General features: G+C 39.9%; 3 protein-coding genes across 6 annotated transcripts in view; 1 reads left to right on the top strand and 2 right to left on the bottom strand.

Annotated features, from left to right (window-relative positions):
* Positions 1-4: 4 nt before the first annotated feature.
* ampd3a (adenosine monophosphate deaminase 3a) lies at positions 5-25761 on the bottom strand. Of its 2 annotated transcripts, XM_077518422.1 has the most exons (16): positions 25667-25761; positions 24668-24806; positions 8401-8623; positions 7833-8019; positions 7354-7519; positions 7065-7284; positions 5419-5548; positions 5128-5322; positions 4904-5035; positions 4571-4734; positions 4363-4489; positions 4111-4274; positions 3918-4038; positions 3593-3766; positions 3382-3492; positions 5-543 (listed from the first exon to the last, which is right to left on the bottom strand). In XM_077518422.1, exons 2-16 carry the CDS (start codon positions 24708-24710, stop codon positions 370-372), a joined length of 2331 nt encoding a protein of 776 aa, XP_077374548.1. In that variant the 5' UTR covers positions 24711-24806; positions 25667-25761; the 3' UTR covers positions 5-369. The 2 variants fall into 2 exon arrangements, with proteins under 2 accessions (XP_077374548.1, XP_077374549.1); XM_077518423.1 differs by lacking the exons at positions 24668-24806; positions 25667-25761 and adding an exon at positions 15578-15724.
* On the bottom strand, positions 20318-22584 carry adma (adrenomedullin a). The gene is made up of 4 exons (XM_077518290.1): positions 22463-22584; positions 21775-21877; positions 21576-21689; positions 20318-21490 (listed from the first exon to the last, which is right to left on the bottom strand). The coding sequence occupies exons 2-4, from the start codon at positions 21867-21869 to the stop codon at positions 21187-21189; spliced, it is 513 nt and encodes a 170-aa protein (XP_077374416.1). The 5' UTR covers positions 21870-21877; positions 22463-22584; the 3' UTR covers positions 20318-21186.
* Positions 25337-26871, top strand: part of sbf2 (SET binding factor 2) — a 120439-nt gene continuing 118904 nt past the window's right edge. For all 3 annotated transcript variants that reach the window (XM_077518421.1, XM_077518419.1, XM_077518418.1), the window contains exon 1: positions 25337-25473. In XM_077518421.1, the coding sequence (XP_077374547.1) occupies positions 25419-25473 (55 nt within the window). In that variant the 5' untranslated portion in view covers positions 25337-25418. The remainder of the gene's footprint in view (positions 25474-26871) is intronic.

The following is a 26871-nucleotide window of genomic DNA, read 5'->3' as shown; positions in this document are numbered from 1 at the left end:
TATATTTCTTCTTGTCAGCTTGGTGAATATTTCCTTTATTCAAGGCAGCATATTGTGACAGTGCAGTTCGTCACGGACACGGGCACTCTCATAAAGCCAAGAATAAAAACGTAGTATAAATACTAAGAGTCCAGTATGATGGGCTGTTGGGGAAAAATATTACATACATAAATGATGTGCATTCCTAAATGTTCTCATATACTCTATGGAAATGCCCTCAAACTCACATGACTAAAATTCTTTACACATTAGATTGGAACTCTCTCATATAATATATTGAAATAAATAATAGTGCGTATGAGAGTATTTTAGTACTGCATGTGAGCAAAAATTAATTCAGTTTTCTGGTCCAGCATGCTCATCATGGATTCACACAAGAGAGTTGATGGCTTGAGACTTGACTGCATCCACAAGGAAACTGAGTTCATTGCACAGAGTTTCATGTCGGTAGGCCATTCGGATCTGAGCCACGTTGGTGCGGCCAATGTCATTTCCTTCTGGTCCGTCTTTCAGATAGTTCACCCCCAAAAAGTGCTTCTTGTCCTGGAAATTAAAAATATCAAAATATCTATTGGATGATCACTCCTCAACACCTTACAGATTGTCGCAAAGTTATAGAAAATCATTTAAAAAAAATAATAATAAAGCAAAACAGTATACAATCATAGACAAATTCTGGTTCCATGGTAGAGTCATACAAGAATAATAATAATCACTCACCAGGCTCTATTCTTGCCATTTGTGTCCATCTTGTTTCCGTTTTCCTTTTGTTCCTTTTTTAAATTTTCTTTATGTTTTTACTGTTGTGTTAATGCAAATGTAATTTGCAATTCACTTCCTTTACAATATCATTCCTTTCATTTACATCACTTACACCCCACAATATAGCCACACAATATACTTTTACATTGCACCGTTCCTTTTGGATCTATAGTTGCTGCTTTTGCACAATTAAAACCCATGAGAACTTTATTTCTAAACTCCTTGTTATTTGCTGGATTTATGCATGCATTTCAAGTAAAATGGCTTTCATTATAGACCAAACGCTTCATAATTTTGTATCTCTTTACATCATTTATGAATTTATGGACAAGGGAGCAATTTCATGTCATATTCTTAGCTCCTGAAAGAGGGATTTTTAAAAATAAAAAATAATTGACATTATAATAGGGATGTAACGATATCCAAATGTCACGATACGATATTATCATGATATGAAGGTCACGATACGATAATTATCATGATAATGTGGGGAGGTTGGCGAAAAAGGTCACAGTATTGTAAAAAAACAAAACAAAAAAAAGACCTCATACTAAAAAGAAGTACAATATTATGCTTTTGTACATTACAGCAATTACAAATATAAAAATATGAATATCATATATAAAAAAATAAATACAAATATACTATCTGTGTATATAGAGGCACTTGCTTGCTAATGCAACATAGAAGGGCCAAAACATGACTTGTTAAAATTAGAGATGTAACGATACCGGCAACATCGTGATATCGCGATATTAAAACTGCCCTCTGCACTGTAAAAAGGATTGCAATCAGCATTTCATTGAAAGTAATATCTATTCAAAACAGGATAAAGGTATTGATTTTACTGTGAAAACCATTTATTTTGCATTGACAGACGTCAATTTTGATTTCGACGGAACTAAAAATAAGCCCACAAGGACCCAAAATAAAGTTTTTGATTTCCTTCTCCATGTCTTCATGCCCTCCAGGTCATATATTTAGTTTGAGTCAAATGGAGTTACGCACATTGAAAACGACAGCATATCAGTGACACCATGGCGTCGTTGTACATGGGCTCTGGGTGGCGGAGTGGTTACTGCCGCTTACCTCTGATGCAGGTGGCGTGGATTTGCTTCCCCACCTGGGAGATCATGTTTCTATGTGTGAGTGAATGCACTTTTAAAACAAATGTATTGTATCTGGAGCCATTAAAGGCTGTACTATACTGTTGGACTTTGAGTGAGTGTTTAGAATTTGGTAGTTCAACACTGCTTTCAGAAAGCAGTGTTTGATATAATATTGATTAAGATCAGCTTTAGATTGTGTAGGCCTGTTACCAAGTGTGTTTGTCCGACTCATTTGCTTGTTAGAATATCTGTTTTGTTGTTGTTGTTGCCTGACATCTTTTGAAAGACTGACCATATTATATATATATATATATATATATATATATATATATATATATATATATATATATATATATATATATTTTTTTTTTTTTTTTTTTTTTTTTTTTTAAAGACTGACCATATTATAAATGGGATGTTCTGCCTTCTCCATCATCTTCTTTCTCTTCTTCTCTCTCCATCCTCATCTCATCTCTAGTTCATAGTTCATATGTTGCATATTTTAAGATGTATGATATATATATATATATATATATATATATATATATATATATATATATATATATATATATATATATATATATATATATATATATATATATATATATATATATATATATATATATATATATATATATATATATATATATGTGGTGTGAGTGTACTCTGTTGGCCAAGTGTCTTTGTAGCTTTGGGATGGGCAATACATTATCTATCTATCTATCTCTATCTATCTATCTATCTATCTATCTATCTATCTATCTATCTATCTATCTATCTATCTATCTATCTATCTAAAATTATCTAAAATATCTTAAAATGGTACCTGTTCCCCCCCCCCTACTTGACACTCAGACACACAGGTTGGAATTGGAGGGTTAGATCACCAAATGTTCCCTGAGTCCCTGCTGCTGCTCACTGACAATCAGTGGTTCATTATAAAATGTGGGATGTCAAATTGAATATGTTAAAACTAAATTTACTAATTTAGTTCAGTACCTAAAATGTTAAGAAAATATTTTGGATCAAGGCAAAAAAAAAACAAAAAAAACCAAGGTTGGTTCAAGTGAAGAATTCTTGTTTACATCAACATGAAATAATCAGGTCATGCGAAGTCACTCAATGTAGTTTCTGTGAAGTCAAATATTTTAGATGTGATATCTGGACATTTTATTTATTTTTTTTAGTTTATGTGGGGGGGAAATTTTTACAGTGTGGTGGCTAGTTTTTTTAGTGCAGTTTCATTTTAACGAGGCATGTTTTGGCCCTTCTATGTTGCATTTATATATCGTGACGTGACGACGATGATATATTGTGGCAGTTTTAATATTGCAATATCACGATACTGCCTGTATCGTTACATCTCTACATTATAATGATTATAATGACAAGAACTGGTCTTACTTTATGTTTTCAAAGAAGCAACAAACAAACAAATTAAACTGAAAGAGTAAAAAAAATAATAATAATCTAACATGTACTGTAAATATGAACAGCAGTCTGCATGTACCTGGTCCGAGAGTCCACATTGCAGCACACTGTTCCTAGCTATTTCACACACATCGCATGTGCTGAGCTTCCACAGCTGAGCTGCAATCGCGTATTCCTCCATAAGTGGCTCCTGTTAACAGGAAGTTCAACATTAGTATTATACAATTCAGTGAGTGGAATTTCTGTGCAATGCAGGTCTGAATCCACACAAACAGTTATTGCAGTGTTACCTTGGTGTAGTGGAACTGCATCGGGTCATCAGTGGACAGGGACACACAGAGGCCTTTGTGCAGGAACTCTCGCAGAGGGTTTTTTGAGTATTCCAAGAACAGACTGTTGTTGCTCAGTGGAGACATCGCTATGGGCACTTGGGCCAAGTAGTACAGATACTGAAGCACAGGGCTCTACAAGTGGGGAATGAAATAAATGCTCTTTTGTATTTCATACATTATGAAAAATTGTACATGGCTTGTGTGATTGATTGTTCAGGATCTTTTTAGTCGGTTTGTTATGTTGCAGTGGTGACTGGCCACTAGAGGGCGACAAACGACGTACCTTCTTCAAGTTGAGCCCATGTGAGATATTGTCTGCTGTGAGGAAGGCAGATACCAGATGTGTAACGGAGCCCGCTTCTCCACAGTGGGGGCGAAACTGGAAGGTGCTCAGGCCACGTTCCCTGCAGACCCCACAAGGTGAAAACTACATTCCTACAACAACCCATATTGTGCAGACACGAATGAGCTCTTACTTTCTGAGATTGTTGAGGACCATGATGTTTGCATACATGTGGAAGATGTAGTAGCTGTATGGAGGGTTGTCATCTCCAGTCCACTGCTCTGGCTTCGGGCTCTTGAATGAGAACATGTGATCGCTGTGTTTGGATTCGTCATCAACACTGTCGAAGCCTGATACCTGAGGAGGGAACAAGAATACATCATCAGAGAAGGCATATAGATATTGGGCTTTTTTTACAGCAAATTTTCAATACTGTACAACTTACATATTTGAGGAAAACATGAAGTTCTTTATGACTCTGCGGGTGAATGGTTGCCTCAAAGAGGGGGAGAAAGATATTCTCCAGCATCTTGCCAAAATTAGGCACCAGCTTCTTTGACTTAAAGATGTCACTGAAGACATACAAAATATTTTCTCATCAAGGAAATGTTGAATATTTTAGGAATTGGGTCTGATAAATAAGGACGACTCACTATATTCTCGGCACTTGAATCATCCACCTCATGTTTGGAGAGTAGACTTTGTGTAGAATGAACCACTGAGCCAGGTTGTGCCATTCTTCTGGAGCACGTCCGTAGATGGACAAGCGGGGCTCAGCGTGTTGGTATTTACTCTCCTCCAAGTCGTGGGCCACTTCCTGTTAGTGGTGGAAATGGACCAAAACAGTCTAATCTGTTCTTTGCTAACGCAGCGGTGCCTTGAGATACAAGACATACAGCACTCTATATTGTACTTTATAAAAAAACATACAATAACTTCAAAACTATGAGGTAGATATGCTACCTTCTAACTGTGACTACATTTACCTTTATTATGCGAGCAAAATACTCGCCATTGAGATGGTTGTCCGTTTTGAGAAATATTTCCCTGAGTTCACTGGCTCCAACGGGATTGTACTTGGAATTGAATTTATCAAAGCGATGGAACGTATGCCTTCCCTGTAGAGATATACTCACACAATGAGCAGTCACAAATTTGTTTGTATCAACAGTGATGTTACATTAGTTTACATTAACATTCTTTTCCTTACAGCATGTACATCCAGTGAGTCCACAGTAAGGTCATAGGGGTCCATGTTGAGTCTGTGAAACACTTCCTCAAGAGTCATTTCCTGGCCAGCAGTTTCCATGACAACGCGGTCCGAATCGGTGTTGTATGTTTTCTGAATGAATGTCAGCAGGTGCTTCTGAGACATGCACGCAGCTGCATGAATGTGCGTATCCACCTGTATGAAAAATAGTGTTGGCTATTTTTGTTTGTTTTGTTTGTTTGTTTGTTTGTTTTAAGGGCACGATTAATGGTCTCATTGCGCATATGTTACCTTTCTCACATTGTAGAAATCTCGGTGAGGAACACTTTTTAGTTCCTTGAGCTCAGCCATCTCATTAAGCATTTCATGGAGGTGAAACTTGGAACTCAAGAAATTGAGTCGCCTGTGACAATAGGTTTTTCTGAAAATCAGAAATCAGCAAGTCAGGATTTATTTATTTATTTTTTTTGAAGTAGCAAAGTGTCATTTGCATATAAGTCACAGTTGTATTTAATTATCAAAAGCAATGATTTATTTATTTATTTATTTTTTTGTCAAGTTGAGCAAGAGCAAATGAGTTAGATGTTAGACATTTTGTACCAAACAGCTCGAGACTATAAGGGTGCCTTATTATTGGATAAAACCAGTTTTCAGGTAATAATTTACTGCTCACACATACACATGAAAACTCTCTCACAATCAACAGTAAACCTAACAGACAAACAAAACCTCTATCACAAACAAAATACCTCTCACACACCAAAAAAAAGCCTCTCTCATGAAAAAACCCTCACACAAACCAAAAAACAAACACATTTAAAAAAAAAAAAACTCACACCAAAAAATACCTCTCACATCCAACAAAAAAACTCACGATCAACTTTCACAAACAACATATATCTCATAGACATACATAAAAAAAAAACTTTTCCTCAGACCAAAAACATCTAACATGCAATAACAATAATAATAATAAAAAACAACTCAAACAATAAAATACCTCTCACACAACTAAAAACTCACACTAAACCTCTTAAAAGAAAAAATATATACAACACCTAACAAACACCAAGACACTAACCCTAACACCATTAAAACTTTTCCCTCACACCAAAACCCTGTGACATGCAACAAAAGAAACGCTCTCTCACACATACTAAAAATCTCTCAAGCAAGAACAAAAAAAGTCTAACACGTTCCGTAAAAACTGTCACACACAACAAAATACCTCTCACACAACAGCAACAAAACTCAAATGGAGCAAAAAGAAAAAACAAACTCACACAAAAACTCTCATTGGCAACAACATATATCTCACAACCCCCCAAAAAAGAGAAATCTTTACCTTCACACCTAAAACCTCTGACATGCAGCAAAAAACGCCTCACACTCACTAAAAACGCTCACACAAGAAAAGAAAATCTAACACAGACCAAAAAACTCAAATATACAACAAAATACTTCCCATACAACAAAAAACCTATCTCACACGCACCAAAAACCTTACACAAAACACCAAAAACCTCACACACAAGAAAAAAGAACTCATACACAACAAAAATCCTTACCAAAAAGTGTCTCACACACGCAACAACAATAAAAAAAAATTTAAAAAAAAATTCTCAACAAAGTGAGAGCTTTTAGTGAAGAATGGGGGAAAAAAATTCCCCAATAGGCCAAATTGCAAATGGCAAACTGCAAATATGCGCTAGTAGTTCACTGTATTCTGTTGTATAAATAGTAACAGATGACAACACAGGTTAATTGTACCTTCTGGCAGAACAATGAAGTAAACTGATAATTTACCACAAGAAAGTGGTTGGGAAACATACGGATGGACCAATAGTGTCCGTTCAAAAGAAAATGTTTGTGAGAACATGTTGTGACTCTACAGAACCAGCATGGATAATTGCTGTCAGTTTGTTGTGGCAACTCACGTGGGTCCATCCGCAATCATTGTCAGCACATGACTAAGATCTATAGCAAAGGTCTCCAGATCTGGATAAGGAAGGTCATGTGGACGATTTTCTCTGAGATCCTCAGCGCTATCATACACGTGCACTATTCCATCCAACAACCGTAGTTCATAGGTCAGGTTCTCTGGGATGTTTTCCATACTATACGGATCTTCATCCTCTGTTGGACACGGGCACATATCTGGAAACCCAAGACAAAGTTAACATCTTCCCCCAATCTGCAGTTTGGTTTGCTCACATATCTTAGAACCTGGTTGAACTTCGTCCTCTTCACTCCATCTGACATTTTCAGCCCTCCGAAGGAACTGTGCTGTGGTTCTGCAGAATCTGTGGTAGGCCAGTCTGGAATATTTCTCACGAATCAGCAGAGCCTTGAGAAGACTTTTGGATGCCTGCTCGTAGTCTTCCACTGTGATCTGAATCAATCGTGAAGAGAATAAGGACACATTTATTTATTGAACATAAACAGTGGGGAAACAATCATGTATTTCACAAAAACAAACAACTAATTACTTTGAAATATTGCTTCAGCTTATGTAGGAGTTGTGACCTCTCCATATACAATCACTATATTTGAAACACACACATTACAAACATTTGTGTGTGTGTTTTTTAAACGGATGAATGGTGTCCATTCATTTTAATGGGGAAAGTAGCCTAATTAAACTGCTGTATTAGTGTATATCAGTTGTGTGTGTGAACCAGTTAAGCTCTTCCTGTTGCACTCACTCCTGCACAGTAATCGCCACTAATTGTGACCCTTTGGTAATCAGGGCCGTATTCTGACACAGATGAGCACAGCGAGCTGGAGCTAGGAGACAGGTATGGCGTAGGAGCCCTTGGCCATATCCAGTCTGGGTTCCCTGACATCTGGATGGACATGGACTGCGAACGAATCAACTTCAAGCTTTTGCGCCTGTAAAACGAGCAACACAATTGATTTGACTTAAATACAAAGGTCAGTGTAATTTGGTGTCTGAGGAACTTCTAACCGCATATGACACCACACATTTTGGAATTCCGTCAAACTTTAAAACATACCCTGACATATTCACAAGTGTATATGCTTTGGTGGCATGTTGGCGCCAAGGAACTATGTTGAAGTGAATTAAGGAGTTTCAACTAAACAAAAGTAGTGCTTTGGCACCATCATGTGGCATTTATAAGCAATTATTAACCTAATGTTAAATTATTCACAGCACTTATATTGTCACTGTTGAGTGACTGCCTCCTATGTCCAAATTTGGTCAGTTTGATATTTTCAGAAATCTATTCATCATATAAGTGAGGCATATACCTTTTGGTGCTCTCCTCAGACTGCTGTTCCGCCAACTCCTTAAGCAGTTCGTGTTCTTTGGCTTGCTGGAGGCCAATGGGGCAATCTTCGGGCACGGTGAACATGGATAATGCATCCTTATTGTCCTCTTCTTTCAGTGCTGATGCGTACACCTTTTCCACCAGGAGTTGGGTCTCCTCTTCAGCCTCACTCAAAGTTACCTTGGGGAATTGGCGAGGCATGTCTGCACGTTAGAAGAAGCCAGAGTGAAGTAAATGGTCACATAAACTTGAGTGTGTGCAATACAGTGAGGGAGGACTCGCCCTTCTTCCCTGGACAGGAGTTGGACAAGGTTGCAATGTTTTGTAAACAAGAAAATCCTCACATGGGACAGTTTGTGTATCATTATGAGGGCAGGTTGCTGCACAACAGCAGCGCCGGGGGAAAGGTGAACTGATGCTGTTTTTGTGAAACGTCTGAACATCCAGCTTAATGTTCATATACTAGTCCACTGATTGTGGTAACTAGTAAGACAATTTAGTGCAGTAGTAAAATGACTATAGGGCACACCTGTAGAATCACTGTGTCTTACTAGTAATGTTTTTGCACCACTGTATGTATTTCTGCGCATTACTAGGACAACCTTGGCGTACTAGTAGGTCAACTACATGTTACTAGTGAGGCAAAACTGCATGAGTTGATATCTGCGTACTAGTGAAGCGCTTAAAGAGATACTTGACTCATTGAGCTATTTTCAACAGTAAAAAGTTATTTTGTCCAGAATAAATTTGACAATTTCATTATTTTTCATGTAGAATTAATACCTTTAAAAAATATTTTTTTCCACTTGCTGGCGACTGAAGATGACATCACCTGTACTGAGGAAGTAAGTAACGACCAATCATGGCTCAGTTTGCTGACCAAACCCAGAAAACAGGTGAGCCATGATTGGTCGTTACCTATACTTCCTCAGCACAGGTGATGTCACCTTCAGCCGACAGAAAGTGGAAAAAATATTTTTTAACAGTATTAATCATATAGAAAAGATAATGTTCCATCCATCCATCCATCCATCTTCTTCCGCTTATCCGAGGTCGGGTCACGGGGACAGCAGCTTTAGGAGGGAAACCCAGACTTCCCTCTCCCCAGCCACTTCAACCAGCTCCTCCGGCGGGATCCCAAGGCGTTCCCAGGGCAGCCGAGAGACATAGGGTCATTCACTAAGAATGCGCTGCGTCCGGTAATAGCGCGAAATATTGCACCACAACTGCACCCGCAGTCTGCACCCAGTTACCCACCTATTCACTAAGGATATTGCTCTAATCATCTACCGGTGCAAAAGCCCACAAAACTGACAGCTTGGACCAAATTTGCACCTGATTTACTACACATGGCAATGGATTTGCGCCAAGAACATGGTTGTTATAGTAACCGTTGCGAGAAAGATGACATTATCAGAAAGCGATGTTGGACCGAGACTAAGCGTTTATAGCGCCATTAAGCTGTACAGAGCAGAGAGGACGACAACGACGTCATTCATTCATAAAGTACAAATTATTGGTGCGATCGTTTTTTAAAAATATATTTTCAGAGGTTGGCGTGGGCGTACAGTATGCATCTGGCACGTAAAAATGATCGTAAAATGCCTCCCCGCCATTGCCGATCAGCCCGGGTTACGTTATGAACTAAACTAACACGGAAATATTTCCTCCTCTCTCTCTTTCTCTCTCTCTCTCTCTCTCCCTCTCTGCGTGATATGCCGTGGATGTTGTGCTGCAAATGGCACGCACTGCTTCATGATCGAGATTGCAGCAGTTAATACATGCTTTCCTAAAACGTTATTTGCATCACGCAAACGAGGTGTGGCTATTTGCGCTGGCGTGAGTGAATTAGACGCTGCATATCAATGAGTCTCATTTGCATAGGGGTGGGCATATTTTGCGTCAAATCTATGCAAATTACCTAATTTACATACGCGCAAATAACACCGGCGCACCGTGACGCAATCTGTTCGGCAGAGCACTTAGTGACGGATTTCCCCATCTGCGCGTGTTTAGTGAATTAGGCGCTCGCAGATTGCTTCATTTTTGACGGATAGCGCGGTGCAAAGGCGACGCAAACCTTTAGTGAATAGGCCCCATAGTCTCTCCAGCGTGTCCTGGGTCATCTCCGGGGCCTCCCGCCGGTGGGACATGCCCCGAACACCTCCCCAGGGAGGCGTCCAGGAGGCATCCGAACCAGATGCCCGAGCCACCTCAGCTGGCTCCTCTCAACGCGGAGGAGCAGCGGCTCGACTCTGAGTCCACCCCGGTCTTCTAATCCAGAGGCACTGTACCTGATGTCCATGCGATGCTGTAGAGGCGTGTCAACCACGACAGCCCCACAACATCCAGAGTCTTTAGGAACTCCGGGCGGATCTCATCCACCCCCGGGGCCCTGCCACCGAGGAGCTTTCCAACCACCTCAGTGACTTTGTCCCCAGAGATAGGAGAGCCCACCTCAGAGTCCCCAGACTCTGCTTCCTCAAAGGAAGACGTGTTGGTGGAATTGAGGAGGTCTTCGAAGTATTCCCCCCGCCGATTCACGACGTCCCGAGTCGAGGTCAGCAGCACCCCATCGCCACTATACACAGTGTTAATGTTGCACTGCTTTCCTCTCCTGAGACGCCGGATGATGGACCAGAATTTCCTCGAACCCGTCCGGAAGTCATTTTCCATGGCCTCACCGAACTCCTTCCATGTCCGAGTTTTTGCCTCAGCAACTGCCGAAGCCGCGTTCCGCTTGGCCATCCGGTACCTGTCAGCTGCCTCCAGAGTCCAACAGGCCAAAAAGGCCCGATAGGACTCCTTCTTCAGCTTGACGGCATCCCTTACCGCTGGTGTCCACCAGCGGGTTTGAGGATTGCCGCCATGACAGGCACCGACCACCTTATGGCCACAGCTCCGATCGGCCGCCTCGACAATGGAGGCGCGGAACATGGCCCATTCTGACTCAATGTCCCCCACCTCCCCCGAAACAAGGGAGAAGCTCTGCCGGAGGTGGGCGTTGAAACTCTTTCTGACAGGGGATTCCGCCAGTCGTTCCCAGCAAACCCTCACAATACGTTTGGGTCTGCCAGGTCGGATCGGCATCTTCCCCCACCATCGGAGCCAACACACCACCAGGTGGTGATCAGTTGACAACTCCGCCTCTTTCTTCACCCGAGTGTCCAAAACATGTGGCCGCAAATCTGATGACACGACTACAAAGTCGATCATCAAACTGCGGCCTAGGATGTCCTGGTGCCAAGTGCACATATGGACACCCTTATGTTTGAACATGGTGTTCGTTATGGACAATCTGTGACGAGCACAGAAGTCCAATAACAGAACGCCGCTCGGGTTCCGATCAGGGGGGCCGTTCCTCCCAAATACGCCCCTCCAGGTCTCACTGTCATTCCCCACGTGAGCGTTGAAGTCCCCCAGCAAGACGAGGGAGTCCCCAGGGGGAGCGCTCTCCAGCACACCCTCCAAGGACTCCAAAAAGGGTGGGTACTCTGAACTGCTGTTTGGTGCATATGCACAAACAACGGTCATGACCCGTCCCCCCACCCGAAGGCGGAGGGATGCTACCCTCTCGTCTACCGGGGTGAACCCCAACGTACAGGCGCCGAGCCGGGGGGCAATAAGTATGCCCACACCTGCTCTGCGCCTCTCACCGTGGGCAACTCCAGAGTGGAAGAGAGTCCAACCCCTCTCGAGAGGACTGGTACCAGAGCCCAAGCCGTGTGTGGAGGCAAGTCCGACTATGTCTAGTCGGAATTTTTCGGCGTCACACACCAGCTCGGGCTCCTTCCCTGCCAGAGAGGTGACATTCCATGTCCCGAAAGCCAGCTTCTGTACCCGGGGATCAGTCCATCAAGGTCTCCGCCTTTGGCTGCCGCCCAGCCTGCTCTGCACCCGACCCCTTTGGCCCCTCCCACCGGTAGTGAGCCCGTGGGAAGGATGACCCACGTTGCCTCTTCGGGCTGTGCCCGGCCGGGCCCCATGGGTGCAGGCCCGGCCACCAGGCGCTTGCCAACGCCCTCAGACACGGAGGTTCTGGGGTCGATCCCAGGCTGAGTCAAACCAAATGCAATTAAAAATGGTGCCATCTCCCTGCTTAACAGTCAACTTAAAGTACAAATAAAGAGTGACACTTAATGCTCTGTTTCAGTAGGGATTTACGCTTTTAAAAAACAAAAAAGATTAAGTGTTTGTGGTTTATTTTGAGATTTAATTGCTTGTTTTGTTACTTAGAATAAGTGCATACAGCTTATCTAAGATTTAATTTCCTTGATTTATTGCTTAGAATAAGTTTTTTAAGCTTATTTTAAGATTAATATAGCGCTACACATTTTTCTTATTTCAAGAAATCTAAGTACCGGTAAGTAAAATTATCTTACTGCACTGGCAGATAATTTCACTTGTTTCTAGTAAATTTACACGAAGAACAAGTGTATTTTATCTCATATTAATCAGACGTGTTTTTGCAGTGATCTCTGCCACCTCTGGCACCTCTTTTTTCTCATAACTACCATTGCTTTAAGCGACCTTTTCAGGTCAGAAGCTGCATCAAAGCCTTCTGTGTGCTCTAGCATAGAAAAAACATTTAAAAAATGTATTTGGTAGAGAAGGACAAAGTATTTATACGTTTTTGGCTTTGAATGAGTTAACTACTAAAATGTTATAATATCTTGTCGTATGAGGAGCACGCAGCTGTCGACTAGTTCACACTTTTGGTTTAGTAGTAACATGTACAGTAGTTGTCATACTAGCATGTTCAAGTTGTCCTACTATAGTGAAGACAAAGAGCATACTCGTACAAGGGACTTCATCTGCATATCAAGAATATCAAATAAATATTTAAAACGGTTTATGGAAACAATTGTTTCATATCAGTTAAATTCTGCTTTCTGGATACGAGTCTGTTGAGGTGTCTTGCTAGTACGGACGAAGAATGTACTAGTACATGAACAAGTCGGATATGGAATAAATGTTTAACAGCATGCCATAGACGCAACATCAGAGACAGGCCGAGTTGAATGTTGTTACTTAAGCCAGTGGTCCACTGTGTGAGAGTGCTTCCAGGAAGCTCGCCATCATCCTGGATACACAACACTATCCAGACAACAAGTGTGGATTGCTGTAGAGCATTATCAAGAAACGTGATAGGCTCATACTGTTGTATTGATCTGCAAATGGCGACCTTTTCAATTATTCAGTACATCAAACGAGATTATACTTACTTTCACCGCAGCAATCTCTTCCGCCTTCTAGCTTTTGGTAATGACTTTGGTTTATCTTGTTTACCGGCTGACACTGAAAGGATACTAAATAGTACCATAGATTGCATGGTTTGTAAAAGAGCTAACTTATAGTATTCCACAAAAGTGAGTACATGCACCTGACATTTTTGAACCTATAGTCAGGCATGGTGGTCAAGCATATAGTGAGATATACTGAAGCAGACTTGACTACTTTACTGTCCTCAACTCCATGAAACACATTTGGAATACACTAAAACAAGACACTGAACCAGGCCTTCACAAGCGGATATAAATTTATCATCATTCCATGCATTTTGAATTCTTCGAAATGCATACTACTCGTTTTGATACAGTACAGTATGTGATTAATACACAAGTTTCGTGCAAAGCAGGGAGTCAATAGATTCATGATTTCTGTTGATGACTGTCACATTAGGACAAATGGCTCAAATGCTTCCAGGAAACATGTTTTATTCAGTGTTGCTGCAGCTTGTGTGGGTGGAAACAGATCAAATTTTATGGCACAGCCTTTTAGAAAGCATAATTGGACACTAACGTGGGGAGCAAGCTACTGTTGCTCTTTCTGTTCCTTGTAGCAACTGTGGCAATAAGTGCCCTAGCATTAACTCTGTTTATATGCACTGTAAACGTGGAATTGTGGAATGGACCTGACATTATCATTCATTATTTTCCCACTGCGTGGGTTAATCCCATAGGAGTCCATCCATTACTGGGACCTAAAGCCTCATCGCCAGGCAACAGTAAGAAAGCAGTAGAGAAGAGTCGACTCACTATTTCGTAACACAACTTGTTGCTTTGAAAGAGTAATGATTTGCCTTCTCATCTTTTCTTTCCCAGAAGACATCACGAATCACAATCAATGCAAATTACAGTAAACTGCACTCAGTCATACAGCACTGCCTCCCTGCTTTGAAAAATAAATAAATAAATAAATAAATAAACACACCAGACACATTATTAGATACCATATTGTTTATGATTGTATTGTACTTGTTGTTGTTGCTTCTGTATGTAGTTTTATTTTAATTTTTATTTTTTTTATTTTTTGTTAATCTTGATTTTTAACTACAGTGTGAAAATTGTTTGAGAGTTGCATTCTGGCTTTGGGTCAGCAGGTGGCAGCTTAGTCCAATCTACACTGGGCCATAATATACATGGCCACTTAATGAGCTTCGATGTACCAGCTGTATCAAAAATACACGCTTCACACCCTCATTCTAATATTTTTTTCCTCATTAAGTTCTGAGAGAGTCCATTAAAATCACACTGCTAGCGTCTACACTGTTGCAAAATAGAAGCACAATAATAAACATTTATCATTCAATTTTTGGATAGACTTCAGACAAACTGTATTCATTTCAACACATCATTGTATTGTGCAGGTGTATCTAGTGTCTAGGCCGTCAATATGTAAGAAGGAAACAAATACATCAAATAAGCAATGGAAACTTACCTTTTTGTTTAAGCCTGATCCTTCTGTTGAACTTTTATTGTACACATTTAGTATTCTCTTTGCAAACTATTGTGTTATATACCCTGTCTTTTGTTTTAAATCTCATTAGATTATGCTTGATGTCATGGAAAGTTATGATACCTCAAAGTATACCTCTTTGGTGAGTGAAATCCACCCCACACATCAGTTTTTTTCCATCACAATTAAACGGCTTCAAAACGCTATTAGTGCGTGTGTAGGCTTACCCGGGTGTGAGATTGTTGTTGACTAAACCAAATCACTTATGTGTTACCAACTACATACTGGCACATGTAATGTTTCAAGTCTAATCTGCACTGTACATGCAGTATCACAAAACTCTAAGCAAGACATTTTTTTTTTTTTTAATCTGTGCAACTCATCAGCATGATTACGCATTGTCAAATAAATTCACTCACCGCTTCAGATTCTGAAGATTTTGTAAATAGTGGACATGTTCCTTCTGAGAAACGACGAATCACGCCTCGTTCAATATTTGATACCTCATCCACCACCCTGCAAGACCCCGCCAGTCCATCCTTAACTCCCTCGTTGCCATAGCTTGCTGCAAACACATCAGCCTGACAAATAGGACTCAATAAATAGTCCTTCTGTGATTGGTTGGCAACCAGTCCAGGGTGTGCCCCGCCTACCGGCCAGAGGCAGCTGAGATAGGCTCCAGCGCCCCCCGCGACCCTTGTGAGGAATAAGCGGTCAAGAAAATAGATGGATGGATGGATAAATAGTCCTTATCCTTTCATATGTATTTCTCTTGAAATAAAATCAACTCAAATTTGATCAAAATTTGCCTGATCGGGATCTGTGCGCAGAAACATTTCACAACAGAGTGTACATACACATACATGCTTCCCATACAGTACCTGAAAACTTGTAACTCTTTAGAGTCTCAAGACCCGGGAAGGGAAACGGCTAAATGGCTTAATTTGGACATTTTTATGTAGAGGTTTACTCACCTTTGTTGTCAGCAGTTTAGACATTAATGGCTGTGAACATTTTGAGGGGTACACTTACACTGTTATGCCAGCTGTTCACTGATTTGTTTACATTTTAGCAACGTGTCATTTCTTCATTGATGTCTCATGAAAAGGTGTAATAAAATTATAAAAAATGTGAGATACTTTATACAATATAGGCTGTACATGTTGCAATGACTGCTACGTGAGCCACTTGACTAGAAATGTATCATTTACAGCAATCCATTTAGCTGTTTGCTCGTGCACAATCCCACTAAATATATCCCAATTCTAAGGCTGTCGGTGAAGGCCAATGTTGTTGTAATGCAGCGTGAAGATTACGGCTATCCCATTTTGAAGGCTCCTTCAAACGTAGCCCACAAATTTCCACAAAAATACAGGGAAAATCTTTCCACCAATCTGCAATGGATCACAGAATTAACAAAATCTTGATTCAGCAGATGCTTAGGAGAGTGACAAAGCTTTACTCGTACTGACTTCAGGTTGTTGAGAATCATAATCTTCCGCTTTCAGCTGTTTGAGCAACCTCATGTTAGTATGGATAAATCTTTGTCTCTAACACAATCATCCGCTGAATCTAAATTTTGTTAATTTTCTCTCGCCTTGGCCTGCTGTAAGAGTTTGGAAACCTTCTGCAGTATTTTTTTTCTTTTGTTTTGAGAAACTTGATAATGTAAACTGTACTATGCGTTGGAACAGTGTGATTGCTGTAAAGCTCTCAACTGACACTGAACTGCAGTCCTGGACAGAAAAGTTACTGACAAGTGATAATTTTTGCAACGGTGCTTCAATGTTAATTTAAAAATGAGTAGTGTGTTGATTTTCGGGACAGCTTGCTCATTCCTGAAGAAAAAAAATCCAGGTGAAGACTTGAGCCATTGAATTAGGGCACAAAACAACTGCAGTGGAAAAAGGCAACAACAACTGCACAGTACTGTATGTCTATCACCGTTAGTGTAAGTTGGCTGTCATAATGTCTGAATAGGACTAAAGAAATATATCAGGCTCAAGTTCACTTCTAATCTCTACTTGGAATCCCTGAAGGCAACTAGACTTCCTGCTGGGGCCATAAGCAGCCAAAGGCCCACAGTCCCTCATTTAGCCAGGCAGTGTTTAGATTATGAGGCTAATCCTCTCAGTCCAGGTTATCAGTGTACTTTTAGAGTTGGCTTTAGAGTACTGACTATTGAGCCGCCTGTATCGCCTTAATGGACATCTGAGTTGGAAGAACTGATTATACACTTGCCCTCTCCTCCCCTTAGCATTGCTCAGTCATCTAACATGTCACTTATCTGAACATGATTTTTCTCTTTGGCTTAACAGGCACGTTGACCTGCACTAATCAGTGTCTCTGTGCTGTGATCACACCAATGGCGTCATCAGCTCATTGGCTTACTGAAACGGGGACTACCGCACATAATTAGAGTACAGTGACTAGGCCACATCCAGGTTAATTGAGTCTAACCATGGCACACCTTTTCGCGTATACTCTTCACGCACACTTGAGGATACAGCTAATTCATATTTAAAGGGTAGAAATATAAGTCATAATTCTGGTGCTGTTAATTGTGTCGCTTTATTCATTAGATAGTTTTCGATCTTGTATTTTGCCAGCACTGTAGGGTACTTATATTACTGTATATGGCATCACAAGACAAAATATTTACAATATAATGAGATCCAGGTGCAAGTATGTCTTCACAAGTAAAGTTTTTGCTTAGTTTTGACATTAATGAATTGTATAAATAAATAAATAAATAAATAAATAAATAAATACATTAGTCTGTTGTTCTGGTGTGCAATAGTATAGAGTTGTGCTGTTCAGCATTAAAATGAGAAGTCTTGAATATTTCACTCTCAATTAGCAAAAAAGAAAAAACAGTAGGCCTATATATAATATGAATAACAACTCAGTATGATACAATGTAGACTGACATCACTGACATCTACAACAATAGCAAACACATGTTGGTAAATTAATAACTTGTTAATCAGAATCAAGCATGCTGTTGATGAACATTTGTGCACAGTCTATTGTTGAGGTCTTTGCGTGTATAAAGTTAATTGAAAAGCCACCATTGCATATGAAGTTCATAATGAATATATATATATATATATATATATATATATATATATATATATATATATATATATATATATAATATGTTGTTATATGTTATATATATAATGTTTTTGTTGACAAATTATTTTAAATTCCTTGTAATGAATATAGATCATAAAACCTTACAAATATGGCAATTTGAAGTTGTGACTATTTTTTACACACTAGATGGCAATAGAGAACGCATAATTGGAGTTCTAAATAGGTCACCTACTGTCACACTTCCATGTTGGAACATCCATTTTTTGTTTTGTATATTAACTAAATCAAAGAACATCTCCGGCAGATGTTTGTAAAATCAACAGCAATGCAACTGTGATTATAATTTAAATAAATATGTAGTTCTTTCGAGTGGACATCATAGTTGAAGAATGATTCTGGCTTCAAGTCTTGCGTTTTGTGCAAAATCTCCAAATTCTTCCTGTATTTGTAACTCAGTCCTACTCACACAACGCAGTACTTGGATGTTCAAGTCAGGGAAGACTAAACTTGACCTACAGTTGTTGTCTTTAAATGTCCGCCGTATAATTGACAGGTAGGTGAAAAGTGCATTGAGATATGCTCCAGATTCCTGAACCTGACGGATAAGTGGTGTAAATTCAGAAGATGAAATGCTTAACCATGCACTTAACATCTCAAAAATGATATACTCTTATTAAAGCACCACATTATTATGTTTAACTCTATAGCATTTAATGAGCCCCTGAATTGAAATAGTATGGCCCTACCTTCTGGTAAACCTCAATGGGTTGTCATGGTTTATTACCAAGGTCATGGTGGGACTACTTACATTTGATGAATACAATTTAAAAAAAATTCTAACAAGTGTAGTGGTTCATTGGATGAATGGTTATTCACGTCAAAACTGTGTATTTGTTTTCCCTGATGCTGCAATACAGTGTCCATGGTCTGGCCCAGAAACCGATTTGCTGTTTTGTTTTGTTTTTTATTGGCCTGCAGATAATCCAATAGTAAAATTAAACATGGCCCACAAGATATTGCAGTGTTTTTAAATACTAATATTTAAAAAAACTAAATAAAAAAAAGCTGAATGTAACAAGATTTTATTTTAAATCTTTTTTTTTTTATTAAAAAAAATTAATTAATTAAAAAAGAAGAAGAAAAGAAAATTTTAATGGAATTTGTCACACATTTTTTTGTTTAAAATGCTATAAAACTGTGATTTATTTTAAGAAAGTGACACTTTCTTATTTAACAAATTAAGACATAACACAATTTTTAATATTTAAAAAATCTAAACTAAAATTAATTTTGAATGTTACAATATATCACACTAATGCTAACAACTTTTTTCTTTTGCCATTAAAAATGGCCAATTTTACTCTTTAAATAACCCACAAAAAACACACGCACACAAAAATGACTTTGGCAAGTGGCCACTATACTATTAGGCTAACAATATGTCGACCTGCAGTGTACAGTATTGGATTAGTTTTTGCCTGTTCCTAAGCACGAGGTGACGTGGCCCTCCTTCCTTCCATTTTCCTGCATGTGGCCCCCAGTGGAAAACATTTGGACAACCTTCCTCTAGGCTACCAGAAATAAGTGAGAGCTGATAATAAACGAGATCTGCAGCCTTATAGTCCTTCTTTGGCTGCTTGAATATGAACGGAATGACCGGCAGTTTTCTCCAGCGGGAATGTTAGCAACCCCCATCACACCACCACATCCTTCTACTTCTGTTCCAACCATCTTTTACCAATGAAGACAGAGCTAAAGCCTCAGCATCCCAAAACGGCTCTGAGTTGGCTTAGTCGACAAATATGAGCTGAATCAAGCAGGAATGTGCCTCGGACCCTGTCTGGCCTTTCTTAAAGAAGGGGTTGGAGAGGTGGAAGGTCATAACTGAGGGAATGTAGTAAGAGGAGGGGAAACTCTAATGAGAGCATGTAATCATTTAACAGAGACCAGGTGCTGCCTGTCTTGCTATATTCTCTAGACAATAGGCCGCACCACTTGAACTGGAATTTATGGCGACAGGGAGCAAAAGGAAGTCTGGACAAGGTCATGGTTTTGTTTGGAAAATGTTTATTACATGACAATATTATTGCTTTAACACAAATAAAATAGAGAACATTTACAAATATATAATATACCAAATAAAACAATTCTCATATTACCACAGTCTGCAAAAGAATACAATGCCCATATACCATATATTTCTTTCTGTACAAAAATAGTTCTATGCGTTTAGATGTAACTTCTATATAATATTAAATAAATGAATTCTTATATACATATACAGTATCTCCATGACAAAAAACAACAACACACAAATATAGATTGCACGGGTTTTGGACAAATAACAACTTCAAGTATATTTCAATCCATTGTGGATTGGCACATAACTCACAGAATCTAAGGCATTTATTTTCCTTTATACAGTGCCCAAAACTTGATATAGGCTGAGAGCGTCTGTCCCCTTGTTTGGCATCATAATGCACATCATCTTCTCCTGCTCATTCATTAAAGTCCAAATGCAAAAGTGCTCACAGCTTTTTATCCTTGCAGGATAGCACTTATCAAAGTGGAGGAGGAATTGTGAGTGTTGACTCTTTTACACCAGAGGATAAATCCACTCATTTGCATAGGAATCAACCCTCTCGGGCTCGCCCCCTGCCAAGCAGAAAGCAGCACCTGTAGTTGCTCCACACTGTTCCATCCAGTGTTTGCAGTTCTTCGCTCGCTCCACATCACAGAGCAGCGAGGCTCTTTAAGAAACTCAGTGCAGCCAGTCTTGCTCTGACTCAGTCCCCAGACCTGGAAAAATGCTGCTGAAGAATACTTGGCAAATCTGAGGCATTCAGAGAATTTACGAACAGAGCAGAGCGTACGCTAACTCTTAGAAGACTCCCTTGGCTTTTCGTTCTTCCTCCTTGCAAAGTCCCATTCATGTTTGCCTGAGCAGAGCCTCAAGCTTATGAATCTGAGAGTCAGTGGTGCGCCACGCAGGCCTGAGCCTGCCCTGCTCCAGCCTCAGTGCGACTCTATGGTCTGGCAGGGAGCGACGGCGGCGGCCGTACCCTTGTGGGCTGATCTTGGAATGGGGGGCGCTGCCAATCTTCAGCGTGTTGTTGAGTACGTGCAGACGGTGCGCCAGGTCGTGCACTGAGCAGGTCCCCAGGTAACAACCCTGTCTTCTCGACTGGTTGGCAGAATTTTTGGACCTCTTGGTTCGCACATTGGTTTCAGTGCTGGAGGACAAACAGAAGCGGGTTGATTCAAGATGCTTATTTCTGTGACCAAAAAAAAAAAAAAACTTCAGTTGAAGGTATTTACCTGGAATGTGGCAGCATGGTATCCCTGATGTCCTCTTGCCGGACAAAGTGCTCAGAGTTCGCAGTCTTGCTGTCCAGATCCCGTCTGAGTCTGCTCTCGAGCCATATGCTGAGCCTAAATAAGGAAGGGCAAAAATCCATTAGTCAGATCATTCGAACAACTGCCGTCTCGACTTGTGAGCGTGTGCAAAACAACTCACCTCTTTTTTAACTTGGGATTCACTTCAAGTTCCACACAGTGTGCCGCTGTGGCCACCAGGCAGCAATAGAGGAAGGCCTGGAAGATGAGTTTCATTTTTCCTCCTGCAGAAGCAAGAAAACGTCCAGTTAGACATTTGCCATATCACAATGTGCATTACAATTGAACTTTTCAAACACCCTACTGTGCCACTTTGTGTGTTAATCCCTCAAGTACAGTATGGCTGTAAATTAGTAATGCTTACACAAGAGTCCAAAAGCCAAGTTATTTGCACTTATCATTCATTTATTTGAAAAGTTAAGCTAGGGTCACATTTTCCTCAGTTAAGTAAACTTACAACCATGCGTTGGGCCCCTGGCCAATAATGTGAAGGACACTGTCTACCAATAGAAGCTACCAAAATAGACTTGCCGCAATAACAGTAAAACAACAGCTATGAAATTGCATTTGACTTGTGATTAAAATGGCTTGTAACAGTTAGGGTTTTTCTTAGATGCGCAACACCTTGAAAGAGGTTCCGTCACATACGCACACATTAAGAGCTGAACTGCTTATATAACCAGACAGATAACCTGTCCTTGTCTATACACTTGTGCCCTGACCTCAAAAAAAGCAAGGATAAAGCCATCAGCTGGGAGAGCAGCAATCATAGGTAAGTGCTGATAAAGAGAAAAAGGAAGTAAACATACCTGTAATTCTCACTTGGATGACAAAGCTCTTCTTTTCCCAGTCAGATATTCAGACACGTATTCCACAGGTTTGGGGAATATTGCCACTGGTCCTGTAAGGCAGCTGTGTCACTCTGTTAATAGCTACACACCAGACAGGGAGCCTTTTTATACAGAAGGTGGGAGGGGCTCATTGACTGACTCTCATCCTTTACCCCCCCCTCCTGCTCCCAGTGGCGCAAAAAACACCATGAATAGTTGTAGAGCGTTAACTGAATAAAAAAAAATATGTTGATATATATATATATATATATATATATATATATATATATATATATATATATATATATATATATATATATATATATATATATATATATATATATATATATATATATATATATATATATAAATGACAACATTTTGTAATTCTTCCTTAAAAGGAAATCTTGTCATATCTGACCATTGATTTGATACGGTTCCATAATCGCACATGTGCAATTTAAGGAATGTTTCCACGTTCTCCTTTTCACACCACTCCCTGACACAGTGAAGTTCCATGTCAGCTTGATGAAGTTGAGATTTTTTCGATGAGAGAAGCATTGGTCACAAAATAAGGTAAATATGCCTGACTGTAAATCCATTGCACTCAAGGTATGTTTGTACAAGGTAAATAACTCGCCTTACGCCTTGATTTATTTTACCCTTTTACCTACAGGGAGGTGGAATTTTACAATTATCTAAGAATAAATCGAGTAAGAAAAAAAAAAATCAACTTGAACAATATTGGTCCAGACATGTTTTGAAAAATTTGGATGATTTGTTGCTTTCAGGAAAGACTTGGCAAATCATTTAGCCACACGTTTGCCCTTAGGAATGCATGCAGGGATCCATCAATGAATAGAATAGAACAGAGAATTATTGCCATTTTTTAGGTTTGTGCGCGTCTTACCCTTAAATATAATATCTAAAAAAAAAAAAAAAAAATGCTGTCCATGTATCATATGGACATTATTTGTACTTTTTCAGAAAATACAGCACATGAAATGCTGTTGATTACTGTCAGTTTTAACATTGCAGAAATTCCACAATAGTAATTCCCCAAGGTCCAGTAAACTATAAATTTCATTTATTGAGCGCAACGGAATAATGCTTTCAATTTTGTATTTTCCTTTCAGTTTGGAATCGAAGGGGAAATGTGTTGCGACATGTTTTCTTAATTTGATGCAATCTCACTTGACATTCCATCAGCATCCCAAACTTCTATAAATACATACAGCAATAAATCTTGTTCATTTTATTATTTGAAAAAGGGAAACCTCTGCTATCTATTCAGCACTTTATATTTATGACTAGATTCAACCCTTTCAACACAACACGTAAATGCCAAACACATGTGTTGTAAACCAGGAACGACAGTTGCCCCAAGTGGTCCACTTACAGGAAGACAACAATTGGAATTGTGAAATGATGACAGTAAAGCGCTAGCTTTCTCTTTGGCTCCTTATAAAGACATCTTTTGGCAATCGTAGCATGAGTGACATGGTTTGTCCCATCCTTCAGTGCCAGTTCCAGTACGTGTGGCAGGAAACGTGTGTAATTACAGCCGGGTATGTCAGGAAAAAGAGCACGTGGCGCTTACGGCCACGCTTTTGTAGGATGATTCATAATTTTAATTGATTAACTGTCAAACACGTGTTCTATGCAGCGATTTTTGTATAATTATTGTGTAATGATCAACACCCAGGGCGGATTTCCTCATGTTTTGGCTCAAGTTCAAAAATGTTTCTGCATTTTTATTATTTTTTATTTTTTTGCCGAGCTTTGAGGTGGCTACACAAAGAGGGATGAACACAAAATAAAGGAATGATTGAAGATAATAGGACATATTGTACTTTACTGTGATCCTGCTATTTTGAATTTTGACCCTCAGTTGAATTTGAGACAACTTTTTTGCTGCCATTTAATATTATTGACTAACCAATTAACTGGTGTCCATTATGCCCCTGTAGATGTGCCGGCTGGGTCTGTTATAATAATTGTCAATGAATGTTATAAAAGATATGAGATACGCCTGTTTTTAGAGAACGAGAACATAAAATATTTAACAGCAGGGGAAGATGTTTTGTTTGTGAAGAAATTTAAAAGCAGGACAGCAAGGTAAACAAGTAATTCGCACATCTGCCTTACAATTCTGAGATTCAGTATTTGAACCTGGGATCTGACCTTTATGTTTGGCGTATGCCTGCCCTGTGTCACCCGCTGACATCCAGATTTGGTCTGTTTTACTGCCGCTTCTCCTCCCTCATCCCCTCTTACGTCTGGGACAGGCTCTGAGAAGAATCATTTGCGTGGCGGCGACAACCTGCGGCGACAGTTCATTAAATGGACACTCATGCTGTTTTAACGAACATTGTATAGGTTGTCATTGAATACATGTTTCTACTCCACTTGCAGTCTGGTCATCCCTTCTAAAGCTTCCTTCACCCCGTCCCTCCACCCAACCAAACAAGGGCAAAGCGCGTACTAGTACATCAGATTACTTAAAAGCTCAAATTGCTGTGATTTTGTAGAATTTGTAGAAGTGATCATTTGAAAATGTAACCACTTAGAGATTTATAGAAATAAAGTGTTGCATATTGACATTTAAATCAAATGATTAACATGATCAGTGTCTTCACATAGACGACCATCATTAACTAATAATAAGGTATTCCTTTGCATTACTCAATTCCAAAGAAGCACTTTTCAGTTTCAAAAAGAGAGGTGGTGATCCCTGGTGGAGTATGTGCTGGGCTGGCCCCCAAGTCTGAGGGGCCAAAGCGGCGTATTTTGCAAACTCGGGGGGCCCACGCCCATGGATAGCTCCATATCGTCCACGCATGCGCACTGACAGCCCTTCTGTCAAAAATGGCTGTGCTTTGGAAGCAGGGAAAATGCTGAATTGTGTTGGCACAGCTCGGGAAAAGCGGCAGACATGGCAAGATTGGCTGACTACTTTGTTGTTGTGGGATACGATCAGGAAAAAGCCGGTAAGTGTGTAAGCTGAGCTTTGTGGCCACGCCGACATTCACTGTGGGATGATGTTGATGCTATAGCTTGGCGACTAGGTACTGGTTAGCCGCAATGCTAACAGGCGAGTTGAGGGATACTTTCGTGTTTCTCATTAACCCGGTCACTGCCGTGGATCGTCTCGAGCTACCGGTGCGATTAAGGGTATCATACTTTTATGTACTGTTGTGGTTGTAAACCAACTGAATCTTAGCGAATCTGAAATGAGTCACATCCTGTCCGCAGCGGTTGTACTTGTTGGGTGTCAGTCAAGGAAAAGGGGCTGCAGTTACACTGCTCGCAGCAGTTTAGGGGCTGGATAAAAGGAACAGATTGTCGTAAAAGCTCTGTTGACATGAGTGGGTTCAGCTTTCCATTATAGGCAAGCTGTGCATGGTATGCTTGTTTTATTAAGTATTGGCTGTTGTATTTAGTCCTATCCACTCTGCTCTCTATTTATACTCTACTGCAAAAGCCCTTGATGATTTGTTGTCATGTGTTTGTTTTTGCGGAAGAGAGCTGCACGTTTTTTCCACGATAGTTGCAATATGCAGCTGTGAATAAAGGAATTCAGTCCTCTTCCTTCTTTTTACACTCTCAAATGTTGATTTGTGCTGGGACTGGAAGTTGCCCCTGCTTCCACTTGTTGTGCCTCAAGCTCAGCTCCACTTGTTCCTTCTTACTTTGGATTAGAGCAGTGCTTCTCAATTATTTTCTGTCATGCCCGCCCCCCCGGAAGAAGAAAACATCTCACGTTTAACGTGGTATCGAAAGAAATTACATTTTTGTTTAATGAAAGAATCATTTACAATTGATTAATTGGTGGCAGGATGGACGAGTAGTTAACACATCCTCTTCACAGTTTTGAGGTTGGTGGTTCGAATCCGGCCTCTGGTCTTCCTATGTGTAGTTGGTTTGCTCTCCCCGTGCTTCTGTAGATTTTCTCTGGGTACTCTGGCCTGATCTAGCCTGGAAACCAGACTCATCCGCCTGGTTAGAGCGATTAGTCGGGTCACTGTCAGCATCAAATGCATTTCTGAGGCAGGGCAAACCTTACTAAACAGACAGTGAAAATATCCTATCAGTGAAGAGCGAACATATCGTAATAGTGGGATGTATGTGTGGAAGAGTAGTAAACACTGACTGACAGACTTACATAGATAAGTCTGTGAGTAAACGGTAGCGGTGGGCGGATACGGAGTAAATTAATAATATAACTAAAGTGCTTGTGGCAATTTTGACAAAGTTAGTAAATTTAGTGAGGATTGGTTAAGTGATACTTTACTTATTTGGCCATTTTTGGCAATCGAACATTAATATTTTGCCTATAATAAATTTGATTTTTTTTTTAAATAAAATTGATATTTTCATTATTTTTT

This window comes from Festucalex cinctus, chromosome 4, assembly GCF_051991245.1.
Source record: "Festucalex cinctus isolate MCC-2025b chromosome 4, RoL_Fcin_1.0, whole genome shotgun sequence".
Classification (NCBI taxonomy): Eukaryota; Metazoa; Chordata; class Actinopteri; order Syngnathiformes; family Syngnathidae; genus Festucalex; species Festucalex cinctus.
The sequence above is the reverse complement of the archived record's forward strand: the minus strand, read 5'-3'. Positions and strand labels throughout refer to the sequence as shown.

What these genes read in the sequence shown, in the direction of transcription:
- adma (XM_077518290.1), bottom strand. Translation starts at nt 21,869, where the DNA reads ATGAAACTCATCTTCCAGGCCTTCCTCTATTGCTGCCTGGTGGCCACA. An exon ending in AATCCCAAGTTAAAAAAGAG is followed by an intron (nt 21,690 to 21,774) that starts GTGAGTTGTTTT and finishes TTCCTTATTTAG; the next exon opens with GCTCAGCATATGGCTCGAGA. An exon ending in ACCATGCTGCCACATTCCAG is followed by an intron (nt 21,491 to 21,575) that starts GTAAATACCTTC and finishes TTTGTCCTCCAG; the next exon opens with CACTGAAACCAATGTGCGAA.
- ampd3a (XM_077518422.1), bottom strand. Translation starts at nt 24,710, where the DNA reads ATGTCAGCGGGTGACACAGGGCAGGCATACGCCAAACATAAAG. An exon ending in GTGGCGATTACTGTGCAGGA is followed by an intron (nt 7,520 to 7,832) that starts GTGAGTGCAACA and finishes CGATTGATTCAG; the next exon opens with ATCACAGTGGAAGACTACGA. An exon ending in ATTTTGCTCGCATAATAAAG is followed by an intron (nt 4,735 to 4,903) that starts GTAAATGTAGTC and finishes CACCACTAACAG; the next exon opens with GAAGTGGCCCACGACTTGGA.